The sequence below is a fragment of the Choloepus didactylus genome, chromosome 18 (genome assembly GCF_015220235.1).
Source record: "Choloepus didactylus isolate mChoDid1 chromosome 18, mChoDid1.pri, whole genome shotgun sequence".
NCBI lineage: Eukaryota > Metazoa > Chordata > Mammalia > Pilosa > Megalonychidae > Choloepus > Choloepus didactylus.
This window is the reverse complement of record NC_051324.1, coordinates 73,865,005-73,883,876: the sequence shown is the minus strand read 5'-3', so window position 1 is coordinate 73,883,876 and position 18,872 is coordinate 73,865,005. Positions and strand designations below refer to the sequence as shown.

At 48.6% G+C, this 18,872-nt stretch overlaps 2 protein-coding genes across 5 annotated transcripts in view; one reads left to right on the top strand and one right to left on the bottom strand.

The window, feature by feature from the left end:
• Positions 1-15,023, bottom strand: part of CCDC40 (coiled-coil domain containing 40) — a 51,623-nt gene extending 36,600 nt beyond the window's left edge. The window contains exons 1-5 of the mRNA XM_037810552.1: positions 14,948-15,023; positions 10,371-10,984; positions 9,976-10,238; positions 8,718-8,781; positions 7,856-8,299 (exon numbers count right to left, since the gene is read on the bottom strand). Coding sequence (XP_037666480.1) covers positions 7,856-8,299; positions 8,718-8,781; positions 9,976-10,238; positions 10,371-10,984; positions 14,948-15,023 — 1,461 coding nt within the window. The remainder of the gene's footprint in view (positions 1-7,855; positions 8,300-8,717; positions 8,782-9,975; positions 10,239-10,370; positions 10,985-14,947) is intronic.
• Positions 9,939-18,872, top strand: part of TBC1D16 (TBC1 domain family member 16) — a 72,785-nt gene continuing 63,851 nt past the window's right edge. For 3 of the 4 annotated variants that reach the window (XR_005212622.1, XM_037808533.1, XM_037808532.1), the window contains exon 1: positions 9,939-10,296. The gene's annotated coding sequence lies outside the window, so the exon portion shown is untranslated. The remainder of the gene's footprint in view (positions 10,297-18,872) is intronic. The other variant, XM_037808530.1, reaches the window with a different exon arrangement.

The window sequence follows — 18,872 nt, the reverse complement described above, 5'->3', positions numbered from 1 at the left end:
CACGGGTCCCCCGGGAGGACTGTTTCTTCTCTTCTTTCAAACTCTTCCACTTAAGGGAAGTTTCAGTGGGAAAACAGCTTCCCTCTTGGCTCCATTTTCACTTTAAAAGATACTCCCGCAATTATTGTTGCAAGAACAGGCTGATGATGGTCAGTATTAGTATTGACAGGCAGTGTTTTCCCACTCCCAAGAACGGGTTGCAAATGTCACATCAGGAAGTCCTCGTGTAAGCCACCGAGGCAGGTGCTGGCTATTTCTGTTGTCCGTGGGGGGAGCAGCCCCCTGAAGTGCCCAAATGTACACGGCAGATGGAGAACAGTTTCACCACCAGGGTCGCTCACCGTCATTCCCCAGAGGAGCTGGCTCTAGACATCATTTCGGAGGCATCCGGAACCAGGGGAGCCCGGGGCCCGGAGCCCCTGCCCAGCTCCGTCCTCCCGAGCGTCCACAAAGGGCTCCCCTAATGAGGGGTTGAGCCACTACACACAACGGCTCCCTCTCCCACTGCTTCTGAGAACCAGCTGGGGGTGAAGGGAAAAGGGGCTCTCTCTAGGGTTTTCCCTTGTTATTCTGGCTGATCATGTTTGGAAACCGTTTCCCAGTGATCCGGGAGAAACTAGACCTGATGATGAAAGGTGGATAAGCTCAGCTGTATGACGAGATGACCCACACTTCAAATCTCCTGGCTAATTAGAAGGTGAAGACACTGTACATTTTTTTTTGTTAAATACTTCTGAAAGTTCTTAATAAATTTTAAAAATACTGATATCATACAAAGTATCTTTTCTGGCTACAATGGAATGAAAAAGAAAGCAATAACGGAAGGAAACCCGCAAATTTAACAACACACTCTTAAACAATGGGTCAAAGAAGAGGTCACAATCATACCTTGAGATGAATGAAAATGAACACACAACATCCAAAACTCAATGCAGGGAGAGCACTGCTGAGAGGGAAATCTACAGCTCTAACGGCTCACATTAAAAACGAAGAAAGAGCTCAACCTCCAACTGGAGGAACTAGAAAAAGAACAAACTAAATCCAAAGTGAGTAGAAGGAAGGAAATAATAAAGAACCAGAGTGGAGATAAACAAAATAGGAAAACATTAGAGAAAATAAAGAAAACTGAAAGTCGTTTCTTTGAAAAGATCAACAAATTTGACAAACTTATATAAAGACTGTGTGTTGTTGGTGGGGAGAGAATGAGAGAGAGAGGATTCAATTTACTAAAATCAGAAATGATAGAGGGGACATCACTATTGAGTTAACAGAAATAAAAAGGCTTATAAGAGAATACTATGAACTACTGTACACCCATGAATTCGATACCCTAGATGAAATAGACAGATTCCTAGAAACACATGATCACCAAAACTGACTCAAGAGGAATTAGAAAATTTGAGTAGGCCTATATCAACTAAAGAGAGTGAATCGGGAATGAAAAAGCTACCGACAAAGAAAAGCCCAGGACCAAAGGGCATCCCTGGTGAATCCCACCAAACATTTAAAGAAGAATTAATGCCAGTTCATCTCAAACTCTTCCCAGAAATGAAAGAGGAGGAAACACTTGTAAATCATTCTAGGACACCAGCCTTAGGCCGACTCTGAAGCCAGACAGACACCACAAGAAAAGAATGGTGTGGACCAATTTTCCTTATGAATATACATGGAAAAGTCCTCAATGAAATACCAGCAAACCGAATTCAGCAGCATAGTCAAAGAATTTACCCCATAGCGAAAGAGGCCATTACTCACAAAGAGGTGGAAAACGGTGACAGAATGATTAAGAAAATTTTGGAAAGTGGAAAACAGATGGCACGTGGGAAATGCCTCGGCAGACCCAAGAGAGCTGGGGAACGGTGGCCGGGGGCGGGCTCAGGGCGAGGCTGCCGGGGCCCCCAGCCTCAGGGGCCGCGGAGGCTGCCGGGAGTGGAAGCGGGTCGGTGGGAAGGGAAACCGGGGGCCACCGGGAGGGACTTCCATGCAAGCGTTTCTGGTAAAACACCTAAAGAGATCTCAGGACAGAAGGACTCGCATTTTCATCTCTTACAAAAAAAGTATCCTCCCACAAAATACTTATTATTACAGAGGCATAAAGAATAACTTCAGCATGGAGAAGGCTGGCGCTTTTTTCCCCTAGGAAAAAAAGAATCTGAGGCATTTTTTTATTCGGATCACACTAACTTTACAAATCAGCGGAGGAAAGGTTAACGTCTTTTCTTTTTTTCCTTCTTTTTTTGCTTCTGGCAATATTCTATAATGTTGAAACATATATATCTTAAAATTTACCATTTTAGGTAAACAATTAAGTACCATTAAATACATTCACAGTGTTGTGTAACCATCACCACTATTTCCAGACTTTTCCATCACCCCAAACAGAAATGACCCCCATTCCCTCCCCTTCTGGTCCCTTGTAACTGCTCATCTGCTTTCCATCTCTATCAATTTACCTATCCTGGACCTTAAGTAAGTGGAATCATGCGATTTTTGTCCTTCTGTGTCTGGCTTATTTCACTCAGCAAAATGTTTTTCTGTTCATCTGTGTCGTGGCCATTCCCTTTTTATGGCTGAATAATACTCCATTGTGCAGATGGAGCACATTTTGTTTTTCCATTCCTCTGCTGACAGACACTTGGGTTGTTTCCACTTTTTGGCTATTGTGGGACTAATGTACACGAATTGAAAACTTTTGGGTGCTATGTATTCCTAGGAGTGAAACTGCTGGGGCATATGTTAATTCTATATTTAACTTTCTGAGGAACCAATAAATTATTTTCCACAGTGGCTGCACCATTTTATATTCCCACCAGCAATCCACAAGCGTTCCAATTTCTCCATATCTTTTGCTAAAATTTATTTATTTTTTATTATAGCCATCCTAGTGGACATGATTGTGCTTTTGATTTGCATTTCCCTAATAACTAATGATTTTGACTATCTTTCTCTGTGCTTAAAGTCCTCTTGTGTATCTTCTTTGGAGAAATGTCTGTTCAAGTCCTTTGCCCATTTTTAAACTGTTTTTTTTTTTTTTTTTTTGAGTTGTAGAAATTCTCTATTCTATTTTACTCCATATTTTTTTTTATATTTTGAAGAATATATATTCTTTACATGTTAATCCCATATTGGATATATATGATTTGCACATATTTTTCCCATCTTATAGGTTCTTTTCACTCTTGATAGTGTCCTTTGATGCACAAAAGCTTTTAATTTTGGTGAAGTCCAATTTATTTGTTTTTTCTTTTGTTGTCTGTACTTTTGGTTCCATATTTAAGAAACCACTGCCATATCCAAGGTCATAAAGACTAGCCCCTATGTTTTCTTCCTTGAGATATTTCATTTTAGGTGTTAAATTTTGGTCTTTGATCCATTTTGAGTTAAGTTTCACATATAGTGTAAGGTAAGGGTCCAACTTCATTCTTTGTATGTGAATATCCAGTTTTCCCAGCACCATTTGTTGAAAAGACCGTTGCTGAAAATCAATCGACTGTGGACGTGAGGGTGTACTTCTGGGCTCTCTATTCCAAACCATTGGTCAAGATGCCTGTTCTTGTGCAGCACCACACTGTTTGGGCTACTGTAGCTTTGTAGTACATTTGAAAATGAGAAGTGTGAGTCCGCCAACTTTGTTCTTCTTTTTCAAGACTGCTTTGGCTATTTGGGGTCCCTTGTATTTACATATGAATTTCAGAATGGCTTTTCTACTCCTGCAAAAAAAAAATTGCTGGAATTTTCATAGGGTTTGCATTAAACCTGTATATCACTTTGGGTTGTATTATCTTCTTCACCGTATCAAGTCTTTCAATCCATTAACATCGATTGTTAGTGATGATCCCTTATGGTGGTAACTCCCTGCACCCTTCCAAATAGAGCCCAACTTCTGTACAGCACAGAAACTTTCAAAGTGTTGTCCCTGCTCATGGCTCTGATTTCCTACCCTGCTCGCCACCCTCCCCCCACCCAGCCAACACCCCGCACCCAGCCACAGCAGGTGCCATCCTCCCCTAAGTCTCAACACTGTGCAAGGAGGATCCGGCTGCCTCCTCTGCACCCTCAGCTCTGCAGACCCCTTGGAGGGCAGGTCGCCTGTCAGGTTCCCTAAGGCAGGGGTCCCCATGTGTGGACCCCAGGCCAGCCCAGCAGCACCTGGGAATGTTAGAGAAATGCAAATGCTCAGGCCCCACCCCGATCCCCAGGAATTAGAAACCGATCCCCCCGCAGTCTCAGCTTGAGAGCCTCTGCCCCGGAGAGAGCGTCCTCGAGGGCTCCCTGACCCCATCCTTCTCCCGAGGCTCTGCTGGCACAGCACCCATGAGTGTCCCTGTGCTGAGGGGCCGCTCACCCACCTCTGCACCCTCAGTGCCCAGGAGAGCACCTGGCGCTTTAGTCCTGCTAGATCCACGCGTGAACCAACTACCAGCAACAACAAAACCACAGCCAGTGTACTGAGCAGAAGGCAAACGTTCTCAAAAATACGCCCTATTTGTAACTAAAAATGTTTCAACTTGAATTTGTTGAATATGGAAGAGGCGTTTTCCCCTTGCTTTTCTGGGAGGGCCACGTCAGGACCCACAGCTGGAGTAAACATTCCTGGAGAGATGGCATTCTCTCTCCCAAGACCCCCACTCTAAGAAGTCCAAAGCTGTTAGAAGAAGATGGCTACCTCCCCAACAGGAAGGCCAACTCCCGGGTGCTCACGGGGATCCCAGGGCTTTCCGGCAGGTCCGATGGGTTTGTTAGCCCAGGGCTGGGGCCGATGACCACGGAGCGGGACAAGCAGCGAGGGCTGCACCCGAGGTGGCCAGCACCAGGCGTACCTGCAACCCAGCAACCCACAGCGTGGGCGTCTACCCAACACTCTCCCAGCACCCTGCCCGGGAGAAAAGCTCCACCAGGTCTTTCTGGACAAATCAGCCCAAAGTTCCGCCCGACTGAGCTGCGTGGGATGTTGAAATCCACTGCCAGGCTGCAAAGGAGAGGAGCCGTCTGCGAAGGCACATCTGTCAAGGGGACATCGCTCGTGGCGGGAAGCCAAGCAGGGCGATGGCCTCCGTGGATGGCCAGCTGATGGTGGGGGCTCTGGGGCTCCCTGATCACTTGCCCTGATGTCCATCCGGAAGGGCTCTAGAATCCGGTCTCCAACAGCACCCCCCTGCCCCCCCACCTCACGGTCCTGTGGCCTGCAGAGCTGAGCTGGTTGGACACAGCCCAGGTCCACACCCCCCACCTGCCTGGGTTCGGGAGACGCAGGGACGCTGGTGCCCACACAGCCTGCAGCCCAGGCCCTGCGCCATCCAGGCAGCAGCTCTCCAAGCGAGGTCCAGGACCCGGGTGGTCCCCAAGAGCCTTTCTGGAGGGGTCACAGGTCAAAACCCTTCATAACATAACCAGGGTCTTATTTACCCTTTTCACTCTCATTCTCTCACGAGAGTACAGGATATTTCCACAGATGAGATGCAGAAATAGATAGAAGAATCCAGCTGTCTCATTCAGACATTATATAGATTTACAAAAATGGAAAACAATGCCTCAATTCACACTCCAATTTTTTTTTTGTTTAGGAAAACATAGATTTTTTTAAAAATAAAAAATATGTTCTGTTATTTATGGTAACGTAATGGGGTTTATTGTTATTTTTAAATGAATTAATCAATATGTAAACACTTCTCCAGCTTTAGTTTCTGATACTAAGATTGACAGATTTAAGTCACATAAACAAAAGCCCTCTGGGATCCATAACAAGTTTTAAGAGGGTAAAGGAGTCCTGAAATCAAAGAGTTTGAGGATTGCTATTTTAAAGGGAAAATGACATGTGATTGATAAGAAGCACTTAAGTCACTATCGTGACAAAATTCAAAAGCCCCTTATTTTAAAATTTTCATTTAAAAATAAATAAAAAGTGAAAACAGTCACCTCCAAGATCCAATTTCTCACACACACACACACACACACACACACACACACACACACGTCTTTCCATTTACATAATAATCTTCTTTAATATCTTTCAACGATGTTTTGCACTTTTCAGTGTACAAGTCTTTTGCCTCTGTGGTTAAAGTTATTCCTAAGTATTTTATTCTTCTTGATGCTATTGCAAACTGTTTTTAAAAAATATTTCCTTTTTGGATTGTTCACCGCTAGTGTACAGAAATATAACTGATTTTTGCCTGTTGATTTTTATAACCTGCAAATTTGCTGAATTTGCTTATTCTAACAAGTTTTTTGTATGGATTCTTGGATTTTCTACATACAAAATCATGTCATCTGCAAACAAAGATAATTTTACTTCTCACTTATCATCTTGGATGCTGTTTATTTCTTTTTCTTGGCTAACTGCTCTGGCTAGAATTTCTAGTACAATGTTGAATAACAGTGGTGACAGTGGGCATCCTTGTCTCGTTCCTGATCTTAGGGGGAAGCTTCCAGTCTCGCACCACTGAGCATGATGCTGGCTGTGGGTTTTTCATATATGGCCTTTGTCATGTTGAGGAAGTTCTCTTCTATTTCTAGTTTATTGAATGTTTTTACCACAAAAAGGTGTTGGATTTTGTCAAATGCTTTTTCTGCATCAATTGAGAAGAACATGTGGGTTTCTATTTTTTTTTTTTTTACTTCATCCTATTAATATGGTATACTACATTGATTGCTTTTTGTTTCTTGAACCATCCTTGCATTCTGTGGATAAATCCTGCTTTTATTAGTTTCCTGGCTGCTAAAACAAATACCATGCAACGGGTGAGCCAATAAATCCCTGTTGTTTCAACAAGGTGATGCTTTCTTTCCAAAGACTGTGGTGTTCTGGGGCTGGCTGCTGGTGATCCTTGGTGCTTGCCTTTTCTGTCATACTGCAATGCGCATAGCAGCTTCTTCTTTCTCTTATGGGGTCCATTGACTTCCAACTCTCGGCTCTTCCCTTGTGTTTTCTCTCTCTGTCTGACTTTCACTGTACTTATAAAGGGCTCAGGTAACCTGGATTAAAGCCCAATCAGTAGGGCCACATCTTAATGGAAGTAAATTCTTGAGAGATCTTATTTACAACGGGTCCCTACCCATCAGAATGTGGACGCGACCAAAAACATGGGCCAGATCAGGGTCCACAATCCAACCCGTGCACACTTGGTAGACTGGCACTTTTTGATGAAGCGATCAAAGTGCACGTCATCGGTAATGGGGCAAATTGAAATCATGCACCAATTAACAGGATGCAAGGAGAACATGGCATCGCTTCTGTGATATTCCTGCCCAAAAAACAGAAGCTGAACCTTGTCAACAAGGAAACTCCAGGCAAATCCAAACTGACAGACACTCTACAAAATAACCGGCCTGTGATCTTCACAAATGTCAAGGTCACAATATCAAGGAAAGACTGAGGAGTATTCCAGAGGTAAGGAGACCAAGGAGACACAACAGCTAAAAGCAACATACAATTCTGAACTGAATTTCTTTGCTATAAAAGGCATGATTGGCCCTATTTGGTGAAACAAGGTTGAGGCTTGATTTCCTCCGTCACGCTACCCACATTCTGAGTGCTCAATGGCCACATATGGCTTGTGGCTACCATATTGGAACACTGCAGATACAGGCGCGTTCCACCCTTGCAGAGAGTCCTATTTACCAGTGCTGATCTAGGGCTTGGAAATCTGAACACCTTCCATGGTATCGGCATGGAATGTCACCAACACTGGGTTTGAAAACACTGAAGAAGAGTCCAGAATCTCTTGGCATTCAAGTGTGGATCTCAAGACCTAGGTTTGCTAAGAAATTTCTAACAGGGATTGCAATTTCTCTTAGGGTACATCCCTAAATTCTTCACTAAACAATGCATAAAACAGAACTCAGGGCTACTCACCATCTGGCTAACCGAGGCTGACTGGCCCATCTGCTCGGAAGACTCCACTCCTTGCTGCGATGGCTGTACGGAGGCAGCTCCCTCTTGTCTTGCCTCAGACGGGCTGGTGGCTTCTCTGAAGGCATCTTCAAGGGAAGTGGGTCCAACTCTGGCTGCAGACTGTTCCTCGGAACTGAAGTCTGCCTCAGACAGGTCTATAGAGCTGACATTCCCTTCAGGGGAAACAACTTCCAAATCGGATTTGAATTCCCCTTCAGATGCCTGTTCCACACTGGATTCCAAATCCCCTTCCAGTGGGAATTCTGCTCTGGTTGCAGCTTCATCTTCGGCTGCGACTTCCCCATCGGGCGCGGCGTCTTCTGCCGCGGTTTCCCCTTCGGAAGGCTCTCTGGTGCCAGCAGCCTCGTCGCTTCTCTGATCGCTGCTCCTCTCCAACAGTGAGACCTGTAGTGGTGTGTCAGGGAAATAAGTCGGGAAACAAAGGATGAAGGGCCTCTTCCAGTTTTATTCTTAAACGTGTAATTGTACTACGGAGAAAACCGCATTTAGCTTTTCTAGAGATTATATTTCAAACTTTTTACTCATCTTCTCTCTCTGTTTTTCATAATTTTTTTTTGCACCTTTCATTACAGAAAATGAGTTCTAAAAAGCTCAGGACAATCCAAAAATAGAAATCCTTGGCATTCCTGACTAATCGCCAACTCTTTAAAATGGGTGTAAGTAAAATGAGTTTCCCTGCAACAGAACAAGTTTATTCTAGTATGCGGTACTGGGGTCATACAATTTATTGGAGCTAGTCCTCACTCCCTTCAATTGCTCATAAATACAAGCCCAGAATAAAGCTTCCCAGAGGCAACCTTACCCCGTTGTTGTCATTATTCTGTTCCTCCTCTCCTTCAGAAGTGGATCCACCTTCCAGTTGAGACCTGCTTTATGAGAAACAATGTAACAGTTTCAAATAAGAGGCTTCTTTTTTCTCTCCATGGATCACCTGCTAAAATTCTGTGTATCTATTTATTTACTTGTTTATTCTCTGTCTCTCCCTCTTGGTGTCACTAACCCCAGCACTATGTCATGCCTGGCTTGGTGGGGAAAAGAAACACAAAGTAAGAGAAAGTTGCAGAAAATGGACAAAAACTCATTAGTTTTCCCAGGACTCAGATAGTACAAGAATACCATGATTTGCATTTCAACAATTATTTTTTTTCTAATTAAAAATTAAGCTCACTATAAAAAAAAAATCAGACTAATAGGGAATGTGTTATACAGACAATGGAAGTCCTGAGACTTTCTCTCCCCTTCCCGAGAATACTACTGGTAATAGTAAGATGTCTAGGTGCATTATTTTTTCAATTTTTTTCTAAACATTTAAAAACATAAGTGTATATATGTGGTGTATGTGTGTATATATATATAATTAGATAACACTATACCATATTGTTCTGCATCTAGCCTGTTCATTCAGTGTAACTCGGACTTCTTTTCAGCTCACTATGTATAGACTCACCTTTAAAAAAATCCAGACAATACCGAAGTGTCTCCGGTAAAAAGGTCAAGTTCTTTAAAACAGACTTTCTATCCTTGCAAACAAAGCGTAAGGCGCCGGAGGCGGGTGGCAGGCAGGGCTCCCTCCCTCCCTCCCGGGCTCGCCCCACTGCCGCCCGCCCCGCCCGCAGGGGAAGACGCCCCCGTCTGCGGCCCCGCGCCCCCCGGGCAGGGCCCCCGCCCCCAAACCCGGGGTTGCCATGGTTACCGCGGGGCGCGCGGGCCCGGCTTCCAGGGGCGGGGACCCGGGGGCGGTGAGGAGGAAGGACAAAGGGAACGGCGGCGGGGGGCGAGCGGGGGCGGCCGGGGGCGGGGGCGGGAGAGGGCACGAAGGGGCAGCGGACCCGAGGGGGGCCCGGAAAGGGGGACGTGGGGCCACCGGGGCGCGGACCACCGGGGGGCGCGCCCGGAAGGCCCTAAGGCCCGCTCGCCCGCCCGCCCGCTCACCCGCCCGGCTCCGCCATCTTCCCGTCGCTAGGCGACGGCGTCAACATCCGGCGGCCGCCGCGGGGGCCGCGTGGCGGGGAGGAGCGAGCGCGGCGCGGCCTTTGTGCCCGCCATCTCCGCGTGCAGACCTGAGCACGAGTGTGCGAGCTCGCGCCCCCTCTCTCTCCGCCCGGGCCTGAAGGCTCGTTTCTCCAGCGCGGAAACAGTATCGCCGCGACTCCAGGCCGGGCACCTCGGTGCCACGCGGGACCGTGCCGGGTTCCTGGGGACCCCCGCAGGGTGGCAGGCGGAGGGGGCGCCGAGCGAGGGGCTCCGGGGCTGGCTGCACCTGCAGGTGGGCCGGGGACCCTCGCCTGGGCCCCGCGCTGGCTGCGCGCTCAGCCTTCGTTCCCTCCCAGGATCAGCGCTGAGGCCCCTCTGGGGGAGCAGGGGTGCCCAGTGGCCTTCAGGTGGGTGCCGTTCCCCTCTCTCCCCAAAACAAACAATCCAGAAGCACAGGGCGGCGCGGAGGGGCCGAGCGCACTCGTGGAGCGCCCCGGGGGGCGCGGGGGCCCTGCCTGCGCTCCGGGGTGGGCGCGGGGCTCCCGGCCGGCACGGTCTCGGGGGGCGGGGGTCCTGAGGGACATCTGGGGGCCGAGGGCGAGCGGGTGCCGGGCGGGGGTTGAGGTCGAGGGCGGACGCGGCGGGCAAGGGCCGAGGGACCGGGGCCGGGGCGGGGGCCGGGGCGGACCCGAGGGCGGCCGGGGGCCGGGCCTGGCCGCGTGTCCCCGCCCCGCCGCGCCTCAGTGGCGGCGGCAGGCGGCGGCGGCGGGGGCGGCTCCCGTCGCCGGCGCGAAATTCCGGCACCCGCCGCGGTGACCGGGTGGGTATCGGGCCTGGCCCGAGGCCGCGGGAGGCGAGGGCCGGGGGCCGGCCCGGGGAGCGGGCAGCGAGTCCCCGGCGGAGGTGGGGAGGGGGCGCGTGGGGCCCTCCGGCGGCGGGGCCCGGGAGGGGGCTGGGGTCCGGCCGCGGCCGGGAGGGGTTCGGGGCCGGGAGCGGGAGCTGGGGTGGCGGGGAGGCGCCGGATCACGAAGCGGGGAGCCTGCAGTGCCCCCTTCCGCGGCGGGTGCGGACACCCTGGGCTGGGCGCGGGTCCACCTCGGGGGAAACTTGGTCCCCGTGTGGAGCTGTGGACCAGAGAACTTGCGGTCTTTGTCTGGCTGGATTGTCAGAGCCCGCGAATGGGGACTTGTGGGGGGCTGGCGTTTGCGGGACACAGACCCCCAAAGCGGGCTTCTCACCCCAACGCGCGCGCGGTTTCTTAGCGTCTCGGGCCTTTGGGGTTGGGTGGTCTGGGCTAAGAACTACCTCAGGGAACTCGTTTCCTTTCGGCCTGGGCTCTTCCCCCTTTTTCTTTCCTTAAGAAAACGGAGAAGAAAAGAAAAGAAAAAGGCAATTTAAGATGGCTAAAAATAACCCAAGGAAACCTGCCAGAAGGCAGTGAGTCTTGAAATCGCGTTATTCCTGCACTGGGGAGCCGGTGTCGTGTGTGCCCACAATCCGGTTCAGATCTGGTTCAGATCCGATTCGGAAATAGAAGGCGACAGAATGGAAAGCTAGCCTCTGTTTTCTCACTGTGAAGCTTGTTTGGCTGCCGGGGTCAAGTTCAGAGGGGGGTCTGACTGTACCCTGTGACTTAGTCCTCTGGATCTCCTTTCTTAGGATTCTTCAGATGGCCATGTGATAGAGCGTATTGTCAGCTCCAAATCGGCCCCAGAGCCACTGGAGAACTTTTTAAAATCTGTGCATTGGTTTTAGAAATTCCTCCCTAGAGGAGATGACATTAAAATTGATTAGTGACTATTAAACACTTTAAAGAACCATGAAACCTTTTGCAAATAAAGGATTATTCAAGTGAGGGATGCCTTTTATTATTAGTCAGAAAATTCATTTACTGCTGCCTGTGGCGAGTATGGGAAGGTGCTGTGATTACTGTCTTTTCTGTAGCCCTTTTTTGTATGTGGACTGTTTATGGTCTGCAAATCTCAGAATACGGCTAAAGAAAGCTCTTATCAGTGGAATTATTTACTCCTATAGCAATTATCCTGGTTATCTAAATCGCTCCCAATTACCATGCACTACTTCACTGCCACGACCCTCATTTTAAAGCTGGGAACGCTGAGGCTTGGAGAAGTAAATTCCTCAAGGTCCCGTAGCTAGGATGTCCCAGCTCCAGCGCCTGCCCCTTAAAACCACTCTGCTTCTAGATACTGCCCACCTACACCCACCTCCCAGCCCCCTCTTTTTGGACCAGGCAATGTGGGTCACTCGGCCAAGCGATTCAGAAAAATGCTAGGGAGTGGGGACCACATCAGCACTAGCTGCTGACACCAGGTAACTTTAGTCTGCAAAGACCCTCTCGGGCTTCCTACAAAGGTATATGGGCATTTGAGAAGATGGCGGTTGAGGGTCCATACCCATGTACAGTCGGACGGGTCTTGGCGTCCCTGTTTGGGTTAGTGTGTTCAGGGGTTAAGCTCCTGACCTCCAAGGTGGTCTGCCTGGGTTCACAGCCTAACCCAGCACAGGCTATTTACTTAATTCCTTTGTGCCTTAGTTTCCCCATCTGTAAAATGGGAACAACACTACTACCTACCTGTAAGGCTTGTTGGGAGGACTGTATAAGGCACCTAATGCTGGGTACACAGGGAGCACTTGTTGTCATTTTTAATTTTTTTGGCTCATCATTTGGATTTTTCACATTTAGCTAGATTGGTAAAAATTTCCTGGCTTTGCATTTTGACTCATTGTATGTGTAATCCACCAGGTAGAAACCGATCACAGCCCGAGGTGGAATCCACTGTTTAGACATATTTACCCCTGATCTTCATCGCGGCTGGATGCCAGGTCCTTGCAGGCTGACCGGGGATCCCTGGCCAAGCAGGCTGCGTGGCCACCCAGACTTCGTGTAAAGATTTTAGTTTGTGCTGCCAATGGGGGACCCCAGTTTTTTCCACAGACCGGAATTCCCTCTCGGTGGCCCTGATGAGCTACATAGATTCATACAATGTTCAAGGGTGGAGGGGAGGCTCGTGAATGGGAAGGATTTGTAGCAGTGGAGGCTGATTTTGTTGATGTACATTGTGTTGTGTTGTGTTGATGTATATTGATAAGGCCAGTGTACAGCGAAGAAAGCACAAACTTGCCCTTCTCCCCCAAAATACAGACAAAGATAGGAAAGCTTTTCCATTCACTGCAGTAGTGGTGTTGATTTTTTCCTCTTGATTACCTGTCTGCCCTTGGTGCACCTGGTCTTGCATCTCTAACAATCGGCCTTCATGAGCTGTCTGCCGAGATCTGATCTGAAGCAGGTCCTCTCCTCTTGCCTTGGAACTCACATGACCATCTTCAGAGGGTTGGAGAAATCGAGCCGCTGGAAAACTATGTTCACTTTCTGCCCTCAGCTGCTTCTGTCGTTCGGATAGCACAAAGAAAGGAGCAGAAAGAACCAAAGCCGCATGTCCTCTTGCTGAGCTCTGGGTGGCGATTCTCTGCTGGGGTTTAAAGTTGATGGACATCACGAGTGTGCCTGGGCCACGAGCCTGCAGACACCGAGATGCGGCCCTGCCTTCTCCGTGCTCTTTCCGGATCGGCCATTGTAGAAATCGTGCTAGTGTAGATGTGCCTCAGCCTGTGTCTTTGCTGGCTTGCACGCTTCGCTTTACCCATGCTGCCAGAGCTGATTCCACTCTGTAGCATGCTAGAAGCAAGGGAAAGTACAGGCTTTATGGATACCGTTTGATGCCATTGCACTTTTCAATTTCGGTAACCAAAATGCTTTCCCTAAGCAAGATCAGTTGTGTTGCATTTCATGGGTGTTGTCCATAAGTTTTGCTTTGGTTTTTCCTGGCTTGCTTTTTGTCTTAGGGTGACTTCTACTACTCTCCGTAGGCAGTGGAGACCTTTAGGGATCAGCGTTTATCTGTACCCTATAGAAGCCTGATGCACTTAATCCAGTTTAGGGTCAGTTGTTGGTCTCCTGGCTGTGTTCACATTTCTCCTGGCCCCTTGGCTTTAGTCCTTCCTTGGCCCGAGATCCTGGCCTCATCTTTAAGTTTAGTTTCTTCTCCCAGGTCCTACGTCCTGGGCTCTTTGGGGGGAATAAACAGGATTTTTATATTTGCTGTCAAGATGCCACAAACGGATGCTTTCTTGTTGGAGGCAAAGGCTTTGGGGTTTTCCAGGGAGTGGGTGATAATCAGAGTGATGGGTGGACAGGTGGAAAGGGAGTCACAGCTAAGCCCCTAATGTCCCCTTACCCTCGTTTCTCTGTCGTGTCCAACTATAGCCTCTGGAAGATGCTTATGCGTTTGGCTCAAGGTTCCGGAACTAGGTTATGTGCCCTGAACCTTAGTTTATTGGATTCAAATACAAGCTGATTGTCCTGCTCTCAGTTCCACATGGAAGCTCTGTCCATAGCAGCCCCACATTTGGGCTGTGACCTTTTCCATGTGAATCCTGAACTTGACATATGTATGAAAATATATTTCCTTCTGCAAAAATCCCGTAACTTGAAGTTAAACTTAACCGAGGGCGGGGATGGGGGGTGGGTGTCCTATCAGCCACACAGGTGTCTTATCTGGATGATGAGTGCAAAGGAGGCTCGGCGTCCCCAAACCGAGTGGCTTAAGGAGCAGGGCTCTGACTGGGCTGCCTGCAGGATTTATGTCGCTCTTTAAACCTCAAAGCTGGGGGCTCCCAAAGGATCGCCACGCGCATGCCCTGTTCTGGGAAGGACAGAAGGGAAGGTAAAGGGAGCGTGTTGGGAGCAGATGTTCCATGGCAGGAAAATGACCCTGTTTGCGTGTGTCCGACCCGTGTTTAACAAGGTGTTGTCTTACCCCTGCTCTTTATTGCTTGGGCTCCGAGGGCAAAGCAGATGAACCGGTTTCCACCGGCCACGTGGCAGGGACCAGAGCTCAGGGCATTTTACCCCGAGCAGCCTGACTGAGCCACCAGGCCAGGGGAGTAATCGCCTGGGAGCTCTGTCTGTCCCCTAAGTGTCCAGCGTCTCCCCCCACTCCCTACCTGCCTTCCCTGCTGCTGCCGTGGGACACTTACCCGTGGGCCTGGGCTGCACTGGAGGCTCCTGGATCCAGGAGGCATGAGGACGCGTGTGGCCTGCTGACCGCTGCATCCCGGTGCCCAGCCCAGGACGGGGCCAAGGTGGGGCACAGCACAGAGGTCGGTCCCCCGCCTCCCCTGCTGGCTCCACTCTTCCTAGGAGGGTTCCGGAAGAGACCTTTGCACCTTTGCTCCTATTTATTTTTCCATGTGGGAATGGATGGAGCCCTTCATGCCAGGACAGGAAACCGAGGCATGCATCCAGGAGGCCTCCCAAAGGACAGGTCTCGGAGCTGCTCTCAGAGGGAAACCGGGGCAGCGGAGGGCAGGCTCTCTCCTCTCCTGGTTCTCAGCCTTGTTGCCTAAGGGGGAGTCACTCTGCTCGGGGTCCAGGACTCGGTGGGTGAGCATGTGTCAGCGAGAGTTGGATGTGAGCTCTTTGCGGCGTCCGTGCCAGGAGAATGCCAACCCCAAGTCATCCACGTCCTGGTCCCTGGAACCTGTAAATGTGGCCTCGTGGGGCAGGAGGTGGGGTGAAGGCTGCTCACCCGCTCACCCTGGGATGGGGGGTGGCCTGGATGATGGATCATGGGGTCCTTAAATGTGGGAGAGGGAGGTGGAGAGGAGGCAGAGCAATGTGAGGTGTGAAGACGGCGGAGGGGGCCATGAGCCCACGGATGTGGGGGCCTCTAGAAGCTGGGAAGGGCAAGGAAACAGAGCCCAGAAGGATCCTAGTGACATGGCCCTGCTGATGACTTGGTTGCAGCCCAGGGAGAGCCGTTTTGGATGTCAGCCTCCACAGCTGTAAGATACCCGTGGGACAGACGTGCTTTCTGACGGGAGCTGGAGGGGAGACCGCGCTGTTTTCCAGATTGTCCTTTCCATTTCCTTCATCCCTGTTTTGCTCATGTCTGGTTTTTCAGGGACTTGGTCTCTCCCTAGATCCAGGAATTCTGTGTCCTGGGATATAGATCCCCAAATCTCAGGGGATGACTTTGGGGTAACAGAAGTCTTAGCTTCACCCCCAGCAGATATTTTCCAGAGGACCCCCCCCCCCCCCCCACACACACACACACAGTGAGTCACAAAAGCCTTGGCTGCCTCTGGCCAAGTTTCGGTGACCGAGTGGCTCCCAGGGGACGAGGAAAGGGTGGTCAGCAGCCGGATTGGGGCACCGCACACTCCAGCCTGCCAGGGGCCCGGCTCAGAGCAGGCTTGCGAAACCGGAAAGCTGCCCCCCTGCAGCCTGGGGGTGTGCGTGCCCGCCCCTGCGCGCTCTTCCTTCCCCTCTCTCCCTCCTTCCCTTTCTCAGGTCTGTGGTTTATCTAGCCCTTCCTCCCCGGCCGCCCCCACACCCCTGTCATTCCCGGAAGCTGACCTCCGCTGACGCTGTCACCCGTCTAAGCTACCCAAGCCCAGATGTCTGAGAATCCGTAGCTCTCAAAGGCGTTCTAAAAAGTTGCAGGTTAATGCAAAAGCATGACTCCCTAGTGGAACAGTTTCTGCAGAGAGATTCTGTTTTATGAGTGTGTGTGCGTGTTTTTGTTGAGAGGAAGCCAAGTTTTGTTCCTTCCTTCCAAATTGCACAATAGCCCATTTTGCATAAATCTGGCTCTACTTACGGGTCTCTGATGGCTCAAAACAGCCCAGGGTTCGACTAGTCATCGTGCCTTAGGCAGATGGTTTCAAAGGGGCACTGGCATTTTGCTTTTGTACCTTCTGGAATCATTACCTTTGATTGTTTTTGGGTACACTCAAGCTGATGTGCATTCTAGATTTTGGCTTTCCTCCATCTCTGTGTCTCTCTGTGCCAGCTGCCAGGTTGGCATCCCATCCTTCCCATCCCCAAATGAAAAGGGCATTTGGAATTTTACTGAAGTTGGCATTCTGGAAGGCACCTTAGGAAAGGAACTTCTCAGGGGTGTCCTGGACTCAGGAGCTTATCACCTAAAATCAACAACAGTGACAGAGACATTGTTTGTTTTTTTATTAGAGAAGTTGTAGGAAAAACTGTACAGAAAGTGGAGATCCCACATACCCCCCCCCCACACACACAGAGTTTTCCTTATTATTATTTGAATTAGTGTGGTACATTTGTTACAACTGATGAAACTATATTATTATAATTATACGAATTAACTTAGTCCATAGTTTACGTTAGGGTTCACTGTGTTCTGTGGTTATTTTTATTATTATTATTTTTTACATTTTTATTCTGGTAACACATATACAACCTAAAATGTGCCCTTTTCACCGCATTCAAATATACCATTCAGTGGCTTCAGTTACATTCACAGTGCTGTGCTACCATCACCGCCAGGCATTGCTAACACTTTTCCATCACCCCAAATAAGCAGTAACTCCCCATTTCCTACCACCACTCTGGCCCCTGATAACCTATATTCTATGAATTTTTTAATTCTAATTATTTCATATCAGTGAGATCATACAATATTTGTCCTTTTGTGTCTGGCTTCTTTTCACTCAACATGATGTCTTCAAGGTTCATTCATACTGTAGCATATATCAGAACTTCATTCCTTTTTGTGGCTGAATAATATTCCCTTGCATATAAATACAGTATTTTGTTTAGCCATTCATCGGTTGACGGACACTTGGGTTGCTTCCACATTTTGGCTATTGTAAATAATGCTACTGTGAACATGGGTGTGCAAAGAGGGTTTATTTTTATTTATTTATTTATTTAAATATGGTTTTATTGAGGTATAGTCACATACCCCTACAATCATCCACAGTGTACGCTCATTATTCACAGTACCGTCATACGGTAGTGCATTCATCACCACAATCGATTTTTGAACATTTTCCTTAATCCAAAAATAAAAAATAAAAATTTAAAAAAAAGAACACCTGACGCATTCAATCCCCCCCCATCCCACCGTATTTTTCATTTAATTTTTGTCCCCATTTTTCTACTTATCTGTCCATACACTTGATAAAGGGAGTGTGAGCCACTGGGCTTTCACAATCGCATAGTCACACCGTGTAAGCTATGTAGTTATGCAGTCGTCTTCAAGAATCGAGGCTACTGGGTTGTGTTTCCACAGTTTCAGGTATTTCCTTCTAGCTATTCAAATGCACTAAAAATTGAAGAGGGATATCTACATGGGTGCCTGAGAATGCCCTCCAGAGTGACCTCTAGATTCCATTTGAGATCTCTCAGCCTGAAACTTAATTTTATTTCATCTCTCTTCCCCCTTTTGGTCAAGATGTTCTCAATCCCACAGTGCCAGGTCCAGGCTCATCCCCGGGAGTCACATCCCATATTGCCAGGGAGATTTATACCCCTGGGAGTCATGTCCCACGTAGGTGGGGAGGGCAGTGAGTTCATCTGCTGAGTGGGCCCAGAGAGAGAGAGATGCCACATCTGAGCAACAAAAGAGGTTCTCTGGGGGAGACTCTTAGGCACAATTATAAGTGGGCTTTGCAGCAACAACTCCAAAAGGGCAAGCCCCACGATTGAGGGCTTGTCCTACTAAATTGTTAAGTCCTAAAACTTTGTGAGAATATCAGTGATAACCCAGGTGGGGAAGTCCAACATTTCTGCATTTTCCCCAGTTTCTTGGGGGAGCCTTGCAAATATATTTTTATTCTCTGCTGAAATTACTTTGGGATGTATTAGGATTTCACACTAACCTGTACAAACCTACCAGATCTCACTTCCTATTCAAAGTTCCATGTAATTCTGGTGTTTGAATAAACTGACCGTGCAAGTTAAATTATTTAGTGTGAAGCAGAAAATATAGATCCTGCACCAAATGAACATCTCTTTCCTGGGTCTCACATAGAAGTTGGGGTTTTAAAACACAGTCATTATCATCCTTTACCTTTTGACCTTATTTCCCTTAGTCCTAACCAGATCCTCTTCATATCTCTAATTGAAGTCTGAACTCTTTTTCAG